Here is a 17,502-nt window from a genome sequence, read left to right on the forward strand (position 1 = left end):
TAGTGGCCTTTTAAAATTCAGCTTTGTTCAGACACCCGGGGAATTTTATTTTGCAAGGGCAGTAATTTGGGACGGAGGCGGGGAGGGAGAATCTTATTTTGATTTTTCCAGGGGAACTGCAAGTTGTGATCAGAAAAGAAACAGCTTGGTGCTTGTGAGAGGAAAGAACTGTGGTATAAGCACGGTTCTCTTCAACTCCTCCCATATATACTGCTATGTTTTACAAAGACGAGGGCCTGACCTGGAAGGGTTAAAAACATTTTTTTAAAAAAAATAATATAATGGAAAGTTGCCCAAGCCAAATGATCCAAACCAAATCAGTAGATTTCCAGAGTTAAGAATTCAACATTTCCTGGGTTGTTGATATAGATAAGGGACCAAGTCAGTGGTCTCCAGAATTTATTGTTACTGTCTTTAAAAAATGACTGTAACAGAGCTGGGGATGGTGGTGGTAGTGGTGAAGATCTTTATTGAGGCAGAGGCAGGTCTGTGAGTCCAGCCTGGTCTACATAGTGAGTTCTGGGATAGCCAGAGCTACATATCAAAACCTTTTCCCAACTCCTAACCTCTAAATGGCTGTAACTGGTTAAAAAAAAATCAAATGCTACCAATAAATTACTTTTATAAGTACTTTAAACATAAGACTATGGGTCTTATATTTTGAATGGTTTTGAGACCACATATATTATCATAATTCTTTTTTTAAAAAAAGTTAATGACATACAACTGAATATTTGACCAGAATGGGATAGCCAGTTAATTTAGAAAGACCTGGTAAACACTTAGTAGAAAATCTAAAAATATCTTTATTCCTACTAACTTGTCCAAATTACACGTCTTTTTGAAATCATGAGAATGCTGGCCTTTGAGGACCTCTAGAATTTTCAGCTTGGGTTGTCCTTAGAAAATTACATATTCCATGTGTCTGAACAAAACTAGGGCCAAATATCCCTGACATTTTTACCACATTATTACAAACAGAATATATAACATGGAGTTGGGGAGGTGACATCAGTGAGTCGTGCCTTTTTGGTATTCAGGAAGAAGGTTCTCCTGTCTGCACAGAGTTGGAAATGACAAAAGAACCGAAAGCTTTCTACTCGCAAAATGTTTAGTTTAGTTCAATTAGGTGATTATTTGGGTTATATAAGCCTTGTCATGAATTGTCATAGACATGTGAACCTCATTCTCACTTCTTCAGATTTATTCAGAGAGCAAGAGAGAATTGCGATATCCTGAAGAAATTATAAAAGTTAAAGAGAAGCTGAGGGGAAAGGTGCTTTTTATAGCTAACTAGCTATTTGGTAGGTATGAGCGCTTTTTCTGTGTATATGTTTGGGCACTGTGTGTGCGCGCGTCTGGTGCACATGGAGGTGGGACGAGGGGGCCGGAGCCTTGGAAGTGGAGTTGTAGACGGCCGTGAGCTGCCACGGGAAAGGCAGGGAAACCCGGTGCTCTGTAAGAGCAGCCAGTGCTCCTAACCGCTGAGCCTGCTCTCCAGCCGGGAAAAGCAGCTTTATAAAGGAAGTTTAAAAAAACAAAAATGAACATCTCTCTATATACGCTTAGAAAAGCAGTTTTTCCTCAAGACTTGTTAATGCTGTAGAAGGGTTAAATGGAAAGCTGGCTTGCGTCACAACACAACAAGTGAGTGTTGTGAATTGTTTGTTTTTTATAATTAACTCTGCTAGTGAAAAAAATGGCAACGTGGGGCTTTGATTTATCGATTTCTTGGTGACATAAGCCCATTTTTAAGTATGACTGTAATTAAATATTGACTATTTAAATAATACTGAAAACACTAGTAAGGTGGAGACCAATGACACCGTCCACACCTTTCTCGGGGTTTGTGCTCCCTTTGGTTGGAGCTTGCAGATGCACGTGTTCTTGGTTACTGCGCAGTCGCTTGCCTGCCTGTCTGCTGCCAGGCCCCTCGCCGTGATGGTCATGATGGAGTCTAACCCTCTACAACTGTAAACAAGCCCCCGATAAGCTCTTTCTTTATAAGGGAAAAAAAATTGACATTACAATTGCCTTCAAAACCCTGTCCTTTGTAAATCTTACTAATAAGCCCTGAATTCGAGGTTTGTCAGTCATTTTCTTCTTCATTGGTAGTTTTCTAGTTCACAAGAGTCTCATTAAAAGTCGTTATTGACTATTGAAAATCTATTATGCCATAGGGTCTAGTGGTAAATGTGTATATCTATAAATTATATATAATTATATAGTATTATATAATATATCATATACCATGTTATATAACATGTATTATATATTATATAATATTATAACACACATATATACATATACATATTATAACTTACATGTTATAATATTATGTTATAATATGTATATGGTGTTTTGGGGGGTGAGGATAGAAGTTATATATTTTAAAGAAGTAGAAACCTAATTGTTTTCTGTTATTTAAGGCCTTAAATATTTAATTTCATGAAAATATGATTTTGAAATTAGGTTGCAGTTTAGTGAGTTGGAAGCCTGTGTGGGTATTGGGTTCTTTTTCCTAGGGGGCAGGGCAGTGAGGGGAGGCTTAAAGCCGTGGGCCAGCATCAGAGCCGAAATGCCTTCCAACTTAAGGTCTCTGGAAATAAAGCAAACAAAGCCAGAGTCCTGTTTTCTGGGACCTCTGTGTTCCTCCAACACGGTGTCAGAACTGTGTAGCGCACTTGTCTTTCTGCAGAGGCATCTTGGATTTTGTTACCCAGCTCAAGGAAAACAGAGTGCTGGTGAGGCGCGTACACCGTGGCCTTTTCTGGCTGTTTGCTTATGTTGGTTGTGGTAGCTCAGGGCCTGGTGTGGTGCCCTGTCCTCGGGAAGCTCCTCGCTTAGCCACGCGGTCGAGCCTTTCTCAAGAATGAACTAACTTTATTTTGACTACAGTTTTCTGCATGGTTCCTTCGGCAGGCTCTTGGTTTTCCCCTTCTTTGTGTATTAATTTCTGTGTTTCATTTCTACATTTTGAGCTGTCACAGATATTTTTGTGTTATACTAGTTATTTGCTTTTTTGTACATTCACTGAATGTAAGTCATTTAGAGTAAAACCGAGTTGTGTCTCAGTCTCTATACTTCTAACTCTCACGTCTCAACCAATCCTCAGACAGAAAAGGACAAAAACTACCCGAATCCTCTGATTATACCTCAGAATTTTCTTAGGTCTCCTAATGTCTTAAATGTTTTAAAGATCAAAGTGTAAAAGTCTGAGACGCTGAGTGGATATTTGGTTTGTCTTCCTCACCCCACAAGGACTCTTACCTTTTAAAGGAAGAATTCTGCTGATAAAATGACTTAATCCACCTTGGCACAGCCGAAGGGACACTTGGCAGCCTGGCGCTGCGACCAAGGTCACGCACCAGACATTAGATCAGCTGGAAGTCCTCTCTGAGTTCCTGCTGGGTCACTTTAGGAGACAGGACAGCACTGGGTGTGGTGAAGGCAGCCTGTGACTGGCGGCCTGGCTTCCCAGCCTGGTGGGCCTGTCTGAGCCTGAGCTCTCTGTGGTGCCGGAGTTCATCTGGCTTGGGAAAGGAGCTTTTTCTGAAACCCTGGCCTCAGTATCTGATGGGACTCCGAGTCAGGCATAGTGGAGTGGCTCACAGGCCACAGGACTCTCTGTTCCAGCTTGTTTGCTCTGGCCTGACTGTCCGGCTGCGGCTAAGTCCCCATCCTTTCTTAACAGTCTTCCGGTAGTCTAGCCTTTCCCCTCGCCTTGCCTTTGGCTTGGGGTTCATTTTTCTCTCCTTTACCACCAGAGTTGTGTATATGCTTAGCCCCTGGCAAAGCACAGCACTGCCTGCTGCCTAGCCTCACATGCTTCCTTCCTTGGCCCAGTTCAGTGACTGCCCGAGGCTAGCCCTTGGTTCAGCCTTGCCTGACTTTCAGTCATCGGAATGGACAGGATGTCCTTGATTGCCTGGCCGTCCTCACTGGTGCAGCACACAAGGCTGGCTTGCCCGTTCCTTCTCTGCCCAGAGGCTCCAGGCCCAGCCTGTCCCTTCTGAGCTGGCCTGGGGTGACCCTGCTGAGGTACATCATCTGGTCTCTCTCCTGAGAGGTACCTTTGGCTCCGAGGTATATGCTTGCGAGTATTTGAAGTTACTGAGCTCCCGTGAAAGGTGCGTCACAGATCACTCTAGATTTATTGGATTTCTGACTCGGGGATTCTTCTTATAGTCTCTTCCAATCAGGTCACATACCAAAGCCTGCCCAGGAGATAACTGTTGTGCTGATCTCAGTTTCTCCAGCCTGGGTTCTCTCTCCACACAGTGAGATTGTTCCCTCTGGTATTGCCAGCTTGGTTATCATGTACTTCCTGGGGATTAAGTATCAGGGGTCTAACCTGAAGGGCCTACAGAAAACAGAAGGTTTCAGATGTGTAGCGGGTGCTGACCATGTGTTAGCAGTCAGGTACTGGGACTTTAACAGTAAACAGAACTGTGGACATGGGGTTCCCTGGGTACTGGCTGGTTCTGTGTGCCAACTTGACACAGGCTGGAGTTATCACAGTGAAAGGAGCTTCAGGCGAGGAAATGCCTCCATGAGATCCAGCTGTGGGGCATTTTCTCAGTTAGTGATCAAGGGTGGGAGGACCCCTTGTGAGTGGTACCATCCCTGGGCTGTAGTCTTGGGTTCTATAAGACTTGGGTTCTATAAGAGAGCAGGCTGAGCAAGCCAGGGGAAGCAAGCCAGTAAGAAACATCCCTCCATGGACTCTGCATCAGCTCCTGCTTCCTGACCTGCTCGAGTTCTAGTCCTGACTTCTTTAGTGATGAACTGCAACGTGGAAGTGTAAGCTGAATAAACCCTTTCCTCCCCAACTTGCTTCTTGGTCGTGATGTTTGTGCAGACAGAGAAACCCTAAGACACTACTTTCTTGTGGAGGAGGATCAAGGGTGAAGGGCAGACTGCTAATGAATAAATTACCATTGCTTGTGTGCGGTGGTGAGGGCGGGCAGGTAAGCCTTAGAAAGCCTCTCTGATGCGTTGACCTCACTCCTGGGGTAGAGCAGACAGACTCAGGTAAGAGGCTTCCCTCACAGGGATAAATGACAGGCTGTGCCAGCGCTACCTACTTCTACAGTAGTCCAGATAAGGATAGAGGCGCCATACCTCAGCCCTTGCTGGCAGTGGGACCCCCAAGAGCGGTTAGCTGGGTGCCCGCCCCTCCCCCCATGTGCTTTCCTTATTACAGAGGGCGGCAGAAACAAGGGAGGATTCCTTGCCAGGGCCCTGTGGCTTAGCCAAGGAAGGCCTGTGCAGTGCAGCCCAGACGCTTTGCACAGAGAGCTTTGCCCTGAGCATTGTCTCAGGCCTGGGATTCCTCTCACAGGGTCCTGCAAGCCTGCCACCCAGCGGAGCGTGCTGGGCTGGAGTGAGCGTTGCTTCCCAACCCTGAGGACAGGACCTGGGTGAGTTTATTGGTAACATTGTGGAGTTTGTAACTTTTTATCTAAACACCAGGTTTACAATTATTGTGTTGCTCAGGAAGATGCTGCCAGCTAGATCCTGGTATTTGGGAGCAGGGTGGGACCCACACGTCATCTTCTTTCTTTCTGTGAAGCCGGGAGGCCTGGGAGACTAAGTCAACTTTCTCATCCTCACACAGCTCAGCTCGTTGATGTAATTTATCGCCGAGCCTGGATTCCTAGCCTACCAGCTCTGGCTTTAGGACCTTCCCTGCCTCACAGCCCTTTCGACTCCCTGCTGGGTCTGAAATGGAATTGTATTATGCTGTGGTGTTAATAGCCGAAAGAGGCTTTTAAACATTTGCACTAATGTAGGTTTTTTTTTTTTTTAATTTAAGCTTAAGAGTAAAATCTTCAAGATTTTTAAGTAGAATGGTTTGAGATTGTCTTAAAATATTTTATTTTTATCAATGCTAGTTTTAATCCTCTGACCGGGAGCCTTAAGAGTCCTGGGCTGTATCTTATCCAAGGCTTCCCCCAGCTTCTGCAAGGCTGATGGAAGGCGAGGCAGAAGACTTTTATGAGTATTTATGGGCCTGATGAAATAATGCATCTGCTGGCAGCTAATTGCCACTCTTTCTAGGAACGACGACACGCCATGTGACGGCCCCGCCCCAGCAGGGATGGCTCCATTTCACAAATGCATTTAATAATCTTTTTTTTTTTTTTTTTTTTTGAGAATGTCTGAGTGTGTCTTTTTTTCTCCCTCCCACGGCCGCACAGACCATTGGGCTGCGTCATTCTCCTGATCGCCTTCTGCTCATGAACGGTGGCCATGTGCTGGAACTATTTGGGGGACTGAGAAAGTACTGATGTCCCAAGGCTGTCCCTGGCCACACCAATCCATCACAGAGTTCCTGGGAGGATCCTCTGGGCAGGGACATTAGACACAAGCCCACTGACTTGGCACAAGCGAGCCCAGGCACACACGGCTTACCGGGGTATTTTAAAGTGTAGCAGGGAGAGAGCCTTGAGGTCGGGCCGGTGGTTTATTGACAGTTCCTTGCTTTACCGTTTTGCTCCACAAATGTGGGTGGCCCCGAACCACACAGGGCTGGATGAACTGCCCTTGTTTTCAGTGGGGAGACACAGCAAGCTGGTAGAACACAGACACACAAAAGGACATTACTTCACAGGTGGTTTTTAATCCTTGAATTTCTTGAACACTTTCTGAAAGATTTTTTTCAGAGTATCGGACACCAGAGCAAGTGTGACTGCTACTGACATTAAAATGTTGGGCACACGCAGGCTAAATGCATGGAAAGACAAAGTCAGAGGGACTCCACATTAGCCAGAGAAGTTAAATTTAGGTTCTGGTGGCGGTAGCAGGAGCCTTTAATCCTAGCACACTGATTTATTTATTTATTGTCATTAAACATGAGTTTGGGGCCTGGAGAGATGGTGCGGGGCTCAAGCGTCTTTGCTGATCTTCCAGAAGGCCTGGGTTTGTCCCTAGCACCCATGTATGCTGTCTCACAACTCCTAGTAACTCCAGCTTCTGGGGGCCTGGCGCCCTCTTCTGGTCTTGGTGAGTGTTCATGTGTATGCATTTGTGTATGCATATGCACATGCGCATGTGTGTACACAAATACACATAGTGACAAATAAAATAAAAATCTAAAAAACAATGTGTTTCAGGGAGCTGGGGCTGTAACTCAGTTGGCAGGGTACCTGTGCAGCACACAGAAGTTGTGAGTACTTCCTTAGTATTTCATTGACTGGATGAAACACTGTGTGTGTGTGTGTGTGGGTGTGTGTGTGTGGGTGTGTGTGTGTGGGTGTGTGTCTTGTTTCTTGTGTCTAGTGCCAGCACTGGAGAGACACAAGATCCAGAGTTAAAGGTCATCTTTAGCGGCCTAGGGAGGTGTAGGCCTGAGCCCTGTAGAGCCAGCCCTTTGTTATATAGAGGAGGTAAGGCAAACCCAGGGATGCTTAATAACTTCCTGAAGGTCACACAGGTGTGTGGAGCCAAATTATCAACTTAGGTGCTTTGACTTGAAAGCCAGCTAACGTCTACCCTATAAGAGCACCTTAGCGTGTTCCAGTGCTCCAAGTCCCCACTCATCCTCCCTTGCACCTGTCAGACACAGGCCCAGGGGCTTTGGGGAAATCCTTTTCATTCCTGTTGTCTTGGGAGTCACTCAGTCCTGTTATGTCCGGTTTTCTGGTCTCCTTTGGTCCTTTGAAGAGGAGGTGGGGCCTGGAGCAAGGCCCTAGGCTTCCTTCTCTCCTCACAGGCTCTCTGCTATCTTGAGAGTCCTAAAGACGGAAGCTGTGATTAAGGGGATCTGCTGATGCTGCAGTCAGGTCCCACTTTGCGGCTCATAAATCACACCGTCTCCAGCCGGTGGGTACCAGGAATCAGCTTTCCTGCTGGTGCAGTTCCAGCGCTGCAGCTAGCAAGGCAGCATTCCGGCTTGTCAGTGAGTGAGGCTCGGACACGCAGGTCGTGGTCACAGCCAGCTGCAGGAATGTTTGCTTTCCCTAAATTTAACAGGCAGCTGTGTTTACCCTTGTTCTTCAGTTTGGCCAGTAAGGAGTGTAGATGTATATGATTCTTGGGAGGGCGTCTCCACCCTGCTCCCCCTTTTAACATGTGATTTTCCAAATAGTAAACCTGAATTCAAAGGAAGTATGACTTCTGGGTGCCTCGGGTCAGGTTTCAGTCGTACGCTTTATTTTTGCTAATGATTTGAAAGATTTGCCCCTTTGCAGGAAGGGCCAGGCTGCGCGAGTTCCTGGAAATGTTCAGGCTCTATTTATATTCAGGACCATGGCAGAGTGGGTGGCAACACGGTTACCAAAATAACACTTCGGAGATGACTGAAGTGGTTGAGAGGACACGGGGATAAACAAACCCAGGGCCTCCTCTCAGTCAGTCCTCAACCCAGATGGAGGCTGTGACTAGACAAATGTGTGGGATCTTTTCCCACCCAGGAAGCAAGGAGCCTTGCTGCAGGGGACGTCACCTGGGTGTCTGACACCGTCATCCTGAAGCTAGCACGTGACCCCACGGTTGAGGCCCCAGTTCCGGAGGTCATCTCTCAGTTCCAGGACCAGTCACAAGTTTCAGTCCTTTAGTTTCAAGATGGCGTTCTTCCTCTTGTTCAATTAAATTTTTTAAAGCTACTTGCCAAACCAAGAGAAGCACACTTACCAGTTTATTATAAAGCGTGTTATGAAGGATACAGAGAAGAGATGCACAGGGCAGGGGCAGGAGGCCCAAGGAACTTTGAGTCTTTCCCACGTGAACTGCATCCCAGTTACAGATCTCTGACTAGAACCTTTAGCTGTCGGAAGCTCTCTAAGCCCCGCCCTTTGGAGTTTCTCATAGCTTCATCACGTTGACGTACCTGATTAAATCACCCGACGACTTAAACTTCAAGTGCTCACTCCTCTCTAGCGAGACAAGATGTGAATACTTACTGTCCGGCACTTGGGAGATAGAGGCAGGAGGATTAGCAGTTGAGACCGTGAGTCTCAACTCCCCACCCTGTCTTGGATTTTGAATGACTGTGCCCATCCCGAAAGTATCAAGAGACTGACTGTTGGTCACTGGTCAGCTTAGTAGCAAGTAAAAAGACATGAGCTACTTTGAAGATCACCAGAATGTGATCAAGTCAGGCAGTATGACAAGAACCAGACATTACTTATTTTGTGATGTCATAGTGGCAAATAAGGCCTGTGGTAGTGACGCCTGCCTGTAAGTCCTTAAGGGCAGGTCACAGTCCTGTCGTGTGTGGATGGGGTTGTTGGTAGTATGTATGTGCGGCGTGTCTGCCAGGTCTTGTCCTGCTGCCGTGGCTATAGAGGCTCAGAGTTGGCGTGGATCTTAGAGGCCTCCATTTTATTTTGGATTTGGTTTTTTCAAGACAGAGTTTCTCTGTATAGCCCTGGCTGTCCTGGAACTCACTCTGTAGACCAGGCTGGCCTTGAACTCAGAAATCCTCCTGCCTCTGCTTTTCAGAATGCTGGGATTACAGGGGTGCGCCACCACCGCCCAGCTGAGGCCTCCATTTTAGAGCCGGGGAAGCGAAGGTATGTTCATTTAGTTTTCTTGTTGCAATGATGAAACACCTTGACAAAAAAGCAACTGAAGGGAGAAAAGGCTTGTTTGGGCTTTGAGTTCCAAAGGGGACACTGTCCATCCTGTTAGGAAATGCACGGTGACAGGGCCAAGAGGCTAGCCTGTTCCATTGTACCAGCAGTCAAGAAGAGACAGAGAACAGGAGACAGAGAACAGGAGACAGGGACAGATTATACAGCTTCACAGCGGCCCCCAGGGACTCCCCACTAAGGCCTTTTAAAGTTCTCTTCCCATCCATTGCCGGTAGCTGGGGGAATCCCCGGTTCAGCTATGTGAGCCCATGGTAGACATCTCACATCCGAACCACAGCAGGGCTATCATTAAACCTGTAAGATACGTTAGATGGGTTCTTTGGCTCAAGCAGTAGGACTTTGTGTTAAGTTAAAAATGAAAGTTTCTCTGAAACATATTGCATAAATTCACACCTTAGGAAAAAAATGGGTAACCGGGCGGTGGTGGCGCACGCCTGTAATCCCAGCACTTGGGAGGCAGAGGCAGGTGGATTTCTGAGTTCGAGGCCAGCTTGGTCTACAGAGTGAGTTCCAGGACAGCCAGGGCTACACAGAGAAACCCTGTCTCAACAAAAAACCAAATCCAAAAAACCAAAAAACAAACAAACAAAAAAAAGGGTAACGTGGAAGGATCCAACAAGGGACCAGATAACGGACGGTGTATCCAGGTGTCCTCCACTGTGCCTGCTTTGGGATGCACACCGTGGCCCACGCCTAGGTCCTAAGTGCATCAGTTAGGTGCTGGAAGGTCATCGAAATGGGAGGGGTCTGAAAACTTGATGGCTCTCTGGAAGGAAGTCTCCTGGAGCCTTCTGTCCCTCTTCCCTGCTCCCCCACGGCCCTTTATCCCTCTGTTGTCTTGGCTCGTCTGCCGTTCTTCCTGATGGCCCTTCCACGGCCTCCTCTCTGGGCTCTGGCCGCCCTCCGCAGCCCACTGCCTCGCTGGCTGCCTTCACATCTACTGCCTCGCTGGCTTCACAGCTTGACTTGACAGCTCCGCTGTTTCTGCCACTTCTGTTTTGCTGTCTCTCTTGTGTTAAAGGCTCAGCGGGGAGAAGACCATTTGCTCGAGAAGTCTTTTATTAGACTTATTACCGCAGCACCAAGGGAGACCGCACGACAGAGTGTCTGAGTCCACTCCCGGCGCCTCAGCCAGCCAGAAGGGGCGTTCTCCGACCAGTCGCTCCTGTCCCTAAGAACCTGTCATAGTCATTGAGGCTTGTGTTTGGACCAGTCACAGGCTTGCCCCTTAGCACCCGTCAGAGTCACCAGGCTTGGGTTTTATGCCAGTCGTGGCCTTGTCTTAGAGTATCAATCAGCCGCCCCACTGCTAGACCCCTGGGGGAGTGCTGCCTTTCTAACCGTGCTGGAAACTATTCTAGGGTTACAGAGTTCCTGGAGGCTACAACAGCAAAGGGCTCCAGGAGCCAGGAGGCAGGCTCATCCTTTGGACAGTGTCTCAAGGCGAATAGGGAATTTGGGAAATTAATTATGAAGAATTCTCTTTTCAAAAATTTGTTGCTTCAAAGTTTCATACATACACATATATACTGTGTGTATAAACATACATGTATGTGTGTGTATATGTGTCTATCTCTTTCTCTTCGGGTGTTACATAGCCATCCCTCAGTCTCTCCTTCCAACTCTTCCTCTTCCCTACAAATTCATGTCCTCTTTTAAGTTAAAAAAAAAAAGTTTAAAAGTGTTGAGTTTTTTTCAGAGGGGCATAGGTGGCCCACCAGCCAGTGGCCACCCCTCAGAACGGTGAAGACCTTTTAGCTAGTAGAAAGTAACTTCTGATTAGCTTCTGAAGGACTGACAGTGACCTCCAGGGAACACAAGAATCACATTAGAAGAACCTTTTTTTTTCCTTCCCTTTTTCTCTTTTTCTGGAGCTGAAGGGGAGTACAAGACACAATCCACAATCTCTTAAGAGCCTATAAGAAGCTCCCTCTCCCCTCCCCCTCCCCTCCACCCCTTTCACGCCCGAGAGGCAGGCCTCTCTGGAGATGAAGTAGCTTCCTGTCAGGGTCTGTGGATGGACCAGGAAGCCACCTGAGATAGAGGAACACAGAGGCTGCTTGGAAGGTAACAGGACATCTCCGTGGGTCAAACCATCCCAAACTCAGAAAAAGCCCTTCCCCCACTTTGCCGCGGTCTTTTGTTCTCCCTCCCTGCCCTGTGAGGCGGAACTAGCTGAACAATGATGTGAACAGGATCCAGTTCAGGCTCCAGAGCTGAGAAGTGACAGGTAATTCACAGGCAAGCAAATAGCTTTTGAACATTTACCACTGCTGGTTATCCTCTGAAATTACCATTGTTGTTGTTGTTTTCATGTCTGTGTAACTAAACTGCAGTGTTCTTTAAGGCAGACATCATCAACAATTTTTAAAAATTCAAGCTTAGAAACCATAGCGTAGCACTAGGTGCCTGTGAGTTTAGCCATCCCGAGTTTATCTGACCAGCAGAAGAATTACTGTAAAAACCGAGTCATACCCTCTAAGAGTTGAGATTGTAACTAGTGAGAGGCAGGAGCAAACACATACAATAGAAGAGTCTGGTGATCACCTTCCTCTCTGTTGCTGTGCAAAGCACCCCAGCTAGAGTCACTTCAGGGAGAGATGATTTATTTTGGCTCATGGTCCTAAAGGGGAAGACGGAGCTGCCGGAGCATGTGGGCGCTGCCCCTTACATCTGGAAGCTCACCCTCAAGGGCATACTTCCTCCTAATGAGCCCATACTCTTCCCAGGGCCTTGTGAAGATGTGGCCAGTCGGACACAGACATGGAGTGGCAGAACTCCACCTTGGATTTCTAGTATTCAGAACCGAGAAATAAATTTTCGTTTGTTTATAAGTTACCCAGGCTGTGGTATCTTGTTATAGCATTACAAATATAAGCCATCATGCTGTGTAGAGTAATCATATATAATCTTTATTTGTTAATTTAGTACATTTTATGAGATCGCTATGATTTGCAATAAACTAGTTATAAAGTATACTATGAGAAATTTGAGCTATTTTTTTTTAAATCTCAAAATTTTGGCTTGTATATATAGGGAAAGGGTAATACTTTTTCTCAGACACCTTAGGTGTATGGCTGAGTTTCACATTAAAAGATTAATGAAGAAAGTATACAACTTAAAATAAGTTACTTGTTTATTAGTGTATGTGTGTTGCTGTGTGTGATATGTGATACCCATGCAGACACATATGGAGAAAGATTTATGGAAGATATCGCTCTCCACCTCATGTATTATTATTTTTTGTTTTGTTTTTTGGATTTTGGTTTTTTTTGAGACAGGGTTTCTCTGTGTAGCCCTGGCTATCCTGGAACTCACTCTGTAGACCAGGCTGGCCTCAAACTCAGAAATCCGCCTGCCTCTGCCTCCCAGAGTGCTGGGATTACAGGCGTGAGCCACCACCGCCCGGCCATTTATTATTCTTTTACACATAATTTATTTTTTATGTGTGTATTTTGCTCCCAGGTGTCTGTGTGCCATGTGCGTGCCTCCCACAGAGACCAGCAGGGGGCGTGAGATTCCATGGAACTAGAGTTTCAGACAGTTGTGAGTTGCCATGCGGGTCCTGGGAATTAAACCTTGGTCTCCTGGAAGAGCAGCTGGTGATTTCAACTACCAAACCACCTCTCCAGCCTCCAAACTTAATATAAGGTTTATGACATGGATATCTTTCTAAGGAAATTCAGACCCAGGGAAGCAGTTGGACTTCTGTATATTTATTTAGGTCTGAAGAAATGAAGACAGTTGTTAAGAAACAGTGTAATCCAATGGTAGTACTGGGAACCGACAAGACCCACACAACCATGCTCTCCTCTGTGACCATCTCTTCAGAGAAAGGAGCCTCTTTCCTTCTGCCATAGGCAGGGGCGTCTCACTGGAGGGTCTTACAATCCACTTCAAGGAAAGGCGTGGTGAGCAGCCTGCTTCTGCTGTACCCTCAGATTCCATGATCTAGAACAGGGCACCCAAAGGCCCGTCACCACCACAGGAAATTCATTTTTCTGGTGGGAAAGCGCCAGTGGCTCACCTCACTCATTTCCAAAAAGTCACAATTTCCTTGCTGCCACCAATGCTGAAATCTGGGATTTCTTACAAGAAGGTGAATAAAGAATAAAAGTTCGATTATGTGCATGTGAATACATTACACTTTTTTCAAGTCCGGAGTCAACTGGAGAGAGTCTTTTCAAATTATGACTGTGGCCTGCTGCTGCTTGAGTTAGCAGAGGCTGGGGGTGGGGTGACGGACTTAAATGACCTCCCCTAAGTGCCTCTTAAGGAACTGGGGAGGATATTTTCATCCCACTGTTTAAATAATCTTTTTGTTTGTTTATCTTTCGGTGAGTATTCTATTTCAAAGTCTTTTACTAGATTATTATATAACCAGTTTTCCTCTCTAGCGTCTTCTATTCATGTGCTTTCTGACATTAAGTTTTCAAAATCTTTTCTTTGTTTTCCACAATCTGTTAGATTATAGATGGTTCTGTTTTTGCCAGTGCTATATTAAAATGTCCTCCAGATAGGGTGGCTTTGTTCTGGACAGTTGGCTTTTTTCGCCTTGTGCTTGCTAAGGCATTCCTGATGACTATTTCACTTAACTGTAGAGCGTGTTTCAAAGAGACTATTAAAAGCTTTGGCAGAACAACCACATCCCTCCCTCCCCACTCCTGCCTAGCTCGTTCTTTCAACACCACACAAGTGTTGTGGATGGACCTGGTTCTGTTCTTGTGAACCAATCCCCTAACGAATAAAGGAGCCAATCACTGGACGAGTAGGCGGGACTTCCGGGTTGATCAGAGGAAGAGGGGAAGCATGAGAGAGTCAGTCCTTTTAGGACCTGGGACAGCAGAGGGGTAAGATGTAGCTGCTAGAGTTTCCTAGTATCATGGTGGATCCACAAGGATTCACCACCGGAGGGGTCAGATTTTAATAAGGCTTACAGGATTAGGTTTTAGTTGTTGCGCCCAGCAATTGAGGCAGCATTGTTTCTGAACTAAGTTTGTGTTGTGTTTTCTTTTACACAACAGCTTTTCTGGGTTCAAGAGAGAAAGGTGCAGCGGTCAAGTGTGAGTTTGCCTGAAGTGTTCCACAAAGGCTGTGGGGAATTTGAAGCACAGGGTTGGCATGATAGTGACTTGCTAATGGAAACCTAGTGAGCTGGTTAGAGAGATTGTAGAGTTCACAGTCAGAATCTCCAAGATATAAAAACAGGTCAGCCATTGCCTGCTAGTGCATGGCTGGCCAGGCTGCTGGGGCAGAAATGTGCTGGGTCTACTTTTTAAATATTTCCCCAACAGACAAGACGATAGGACACAGAAGGTGTTATTAGTAAGTGGGGAAAAAAAATGACAGCACAACCAAATCACACTTTTTTGTTCAGTCAGTTAGCACTTGTTGAGGTTATACTGTGTGCGAGTAGTTAAGTCAGTCTGGATTAGTCAAGAATAATCTCTGACTGCTTCACCCCAGAAGGTTCTCCCGGCTGGTGAGATTACAAATGATCTGGTCTCTCATACAAACCGAAGGCTTCCTGTGGAACCTGGTAGATCAGTTGTCCTTATTGGATGCTGTCGTCATCATTAGGTGGGGCTGAAGAACTGAACAGAGTCAGTGCAGATTCAGCCTGACTGGAAGCACTGGAGGAAGATGGCTGTGGGGTTGGGTGTGCTTGTGGCTGGAGGACACAGTCACTTCCATTTCCAGAGTAGTTGCTATGACCTAACCCCACTCGGTGTCTCGAGTTCTCACGTAGGAGGCAGATGCCATTATTTCAATTTCTCAGGCGAGGAAGCTGAGACCCAGGCCTCACAGCATACAGATGCTTTGGAACATTTCCTGGTGAGGTGGAAGCAGGGTAAAGTCTGGTTTCTACCTTCTCTGCCAGGTTGCTGGTTTTCTTTGCCTCCAAACTGAAGGGCTTCATTCCTCTACTCCAGTGGCCGTCAAGACAAGTGAAGGAAGTTTTAAAACCTAACGTGCTACATTGGGGGCAGTGTTATAGTTCTCTCATTCATTCTATTTTTTGCATATGGATGTTTTACCTGCATGTATGTCCTTGTACCGTTGGCATGCAGTGCCCACGGAGGCTTGGTAGTGCATCCATGATCCCTAGACTGTGGTCTGAATGTGCTTGTCTACAGTGGTCCTGTTGGGGACTGAATCCCTAAATTCACATATGAGGCCTTTGAAGCAGTTAGGATGAGCAGAGGCCAGGAAAACAGGGCTCCTGTGACGTCACTGGTGGTTTTATAAGAAAAGGAACAAAGACTTATGCTACCTGGTTGTTACCTCACAATGTAATCAATACCTTTTAGCGCATCAAGAAGCAGTAAGAAGGCCCACACCGGATGTCAAATAGATATTGGGAGTATGCCTCCTAGACTCCAGAACCCCAGCCACAAACATGACTTTCTATTCCTTACAAATGATCTGGTCTCATAGTTAGCTTAACTGTCAACTTGGTATAGCCTAGGAGCCCCTGAGAAATATTCTCCACTGAGGGGTTGCCCAGATCAGATTGGCCCGTATGAGTATATGGGGATCGTCTGGGTAGGTCATGGATGTACAAAGTCCCAGCATGCCATGTTCACCCCGTTCCATGAGTGGGTGGGTGGTCCTGGACTATGCAAGAAGGCTAGTAGGTGTGACCCTGTGATGGAGCCAGAAAGCAGTGTTTCTCCATGGCTTCTGCTTCAAGTCCCTGGTTGAGTTCCTGTCTTGACTCCTCTTGCTGATGGGTCATGTCTTGGAAGTGCAAGCCAGATAAACTCTGCCTTCCCTGAAGTTGCTTTTGCTTGAGGTATTCTGTCTCACAGGGGAAAAAATAAGGAGTGCACCTGGTCTCAGCTGTTTTGTTATAGCAACAGAAGCAGACTAAGAAACCCATTATTGTCTATAATTTATCTTTTAGCTTTCCTTAGACAGCTAGCAGATACAGCTCTGCCTGACCTTCAGACAGTGACCTGGGCACCTTTTAGTACTTTCTGTCTAATGTTTCCTGAATACCAGCAATTAGCTATTCATTTCACCAGACTGAAGGCTGTTTGTTATGGTCACTAGCCAGGTAGTATCTAACTTGTCTGGTTACGGATGCATTTTATTGTTGCCATTAGTAACTATTATAACAGTCAATTTCACTTGGGAACATGCTCCTTATCTTTCTTTCTTTCTTTTAAATGACTGGAAATTCCAGTCTTGCATGTCCCGGTTAAATACAGGAATGGGCCTGTGATTGGAACCCTTGGGACCCATCTTTGTCCAGGGCCAAATCTTTTTTCCTTCTTTCTTTGTTTCTTTATTTCTTTATTTCTTTGTTTCTTTATTTCTTTGTTTCTTTATTTGCTTTCTTTCTTTCTTTATTTCTTTGTTTCTTTACTTCTTTGTTTCTTTATTTGCTTTCTTTCTTTCTTTCTTTCTTTCTTTCTTTCTTTCTTTCTTTCTTTCTTTCTTTCTTTTCTTTCTTTCTTTCGGTTTTGGTTCCCCCCACCCCCAGATGGTTTCTCTGTGTAGCCCTGGCTGTCCTGAAACTCACTCGGTAGACCAGGCTGGCCTCAAACTCAGAAATCCGCCTGCCTCTGCCTCCCAAGTGCTGGGACTAAAGGTGTGCACCACCACCGTCCAGCAAATCTCTTTTCAAATGAGGGAAGCCCTTAAGAGTGAAAGTCTGAAGCCTTCAGGACTGGTCCCCTCTGAACGGATTTTCCCAGAATCACTGCACAAGCAGACAAAATGGAAACCACCTCTCCCATAGAGCCCAGCGGATCTCTAACCTTAGAGCCGTCTTTTTTGGTTGAACAAAATAATATTCTGTACATAGTGTGGCTTGGGCTTTGGTACAGGTTTGTGCAAGTTAGTTTTTGTCAGCTTAGAGTCACCTGAGGAAGAGGGGACCCCAGCTGAGGGCTTG

General features: G+C 46.0%; 1 protein-coding gene across 2 annotated transcripts in view; it reads left to right on the forward strand.

Annotated features, from left to right (window-relative positions):
* Cradd (CASP2 and RIPK1 domain containing adaptor with death domain) overlaps window positions 1-17,502 on the forward strand; it is a 154,419-nt gene that overhangs the window by 1,997 nt on the left and 134,920 nt on the right. Inside the window, exon 3 of one of the 2 annotated variants that reach the window (XM_052165645.1) lies at window positions 13,065-13,788. The exons of the other annotated variant lie outside the window; for it this stretch is intronic. Coding sequence (XP_052021605.1) covers window positions 13,065-13,249 — 185 coding nt within the window. The 3' untranslated portion in view covers window positions 13,250-13,788. Of the gene's footprint in view, window positions 1-13,064; window positions 13,789-17,502 lie in introns of those variants that run through there. 2 annotated transcript variants of the gene reach the window in all.

Source organism: Apodemus sylvaticus, chromosome 20 (genome assembly GCF_947179515.1).
Source record: "Apodemus sylvaticus chromosome 20, mApoSyl1.1, whole genome shotgun sequence".
Lineage (NCBI taxonomy): Eukaryota > Metazoa > Chordata > Mammalia > Rodentia > Muridae > Apodemus > Apodemus sylvaticus.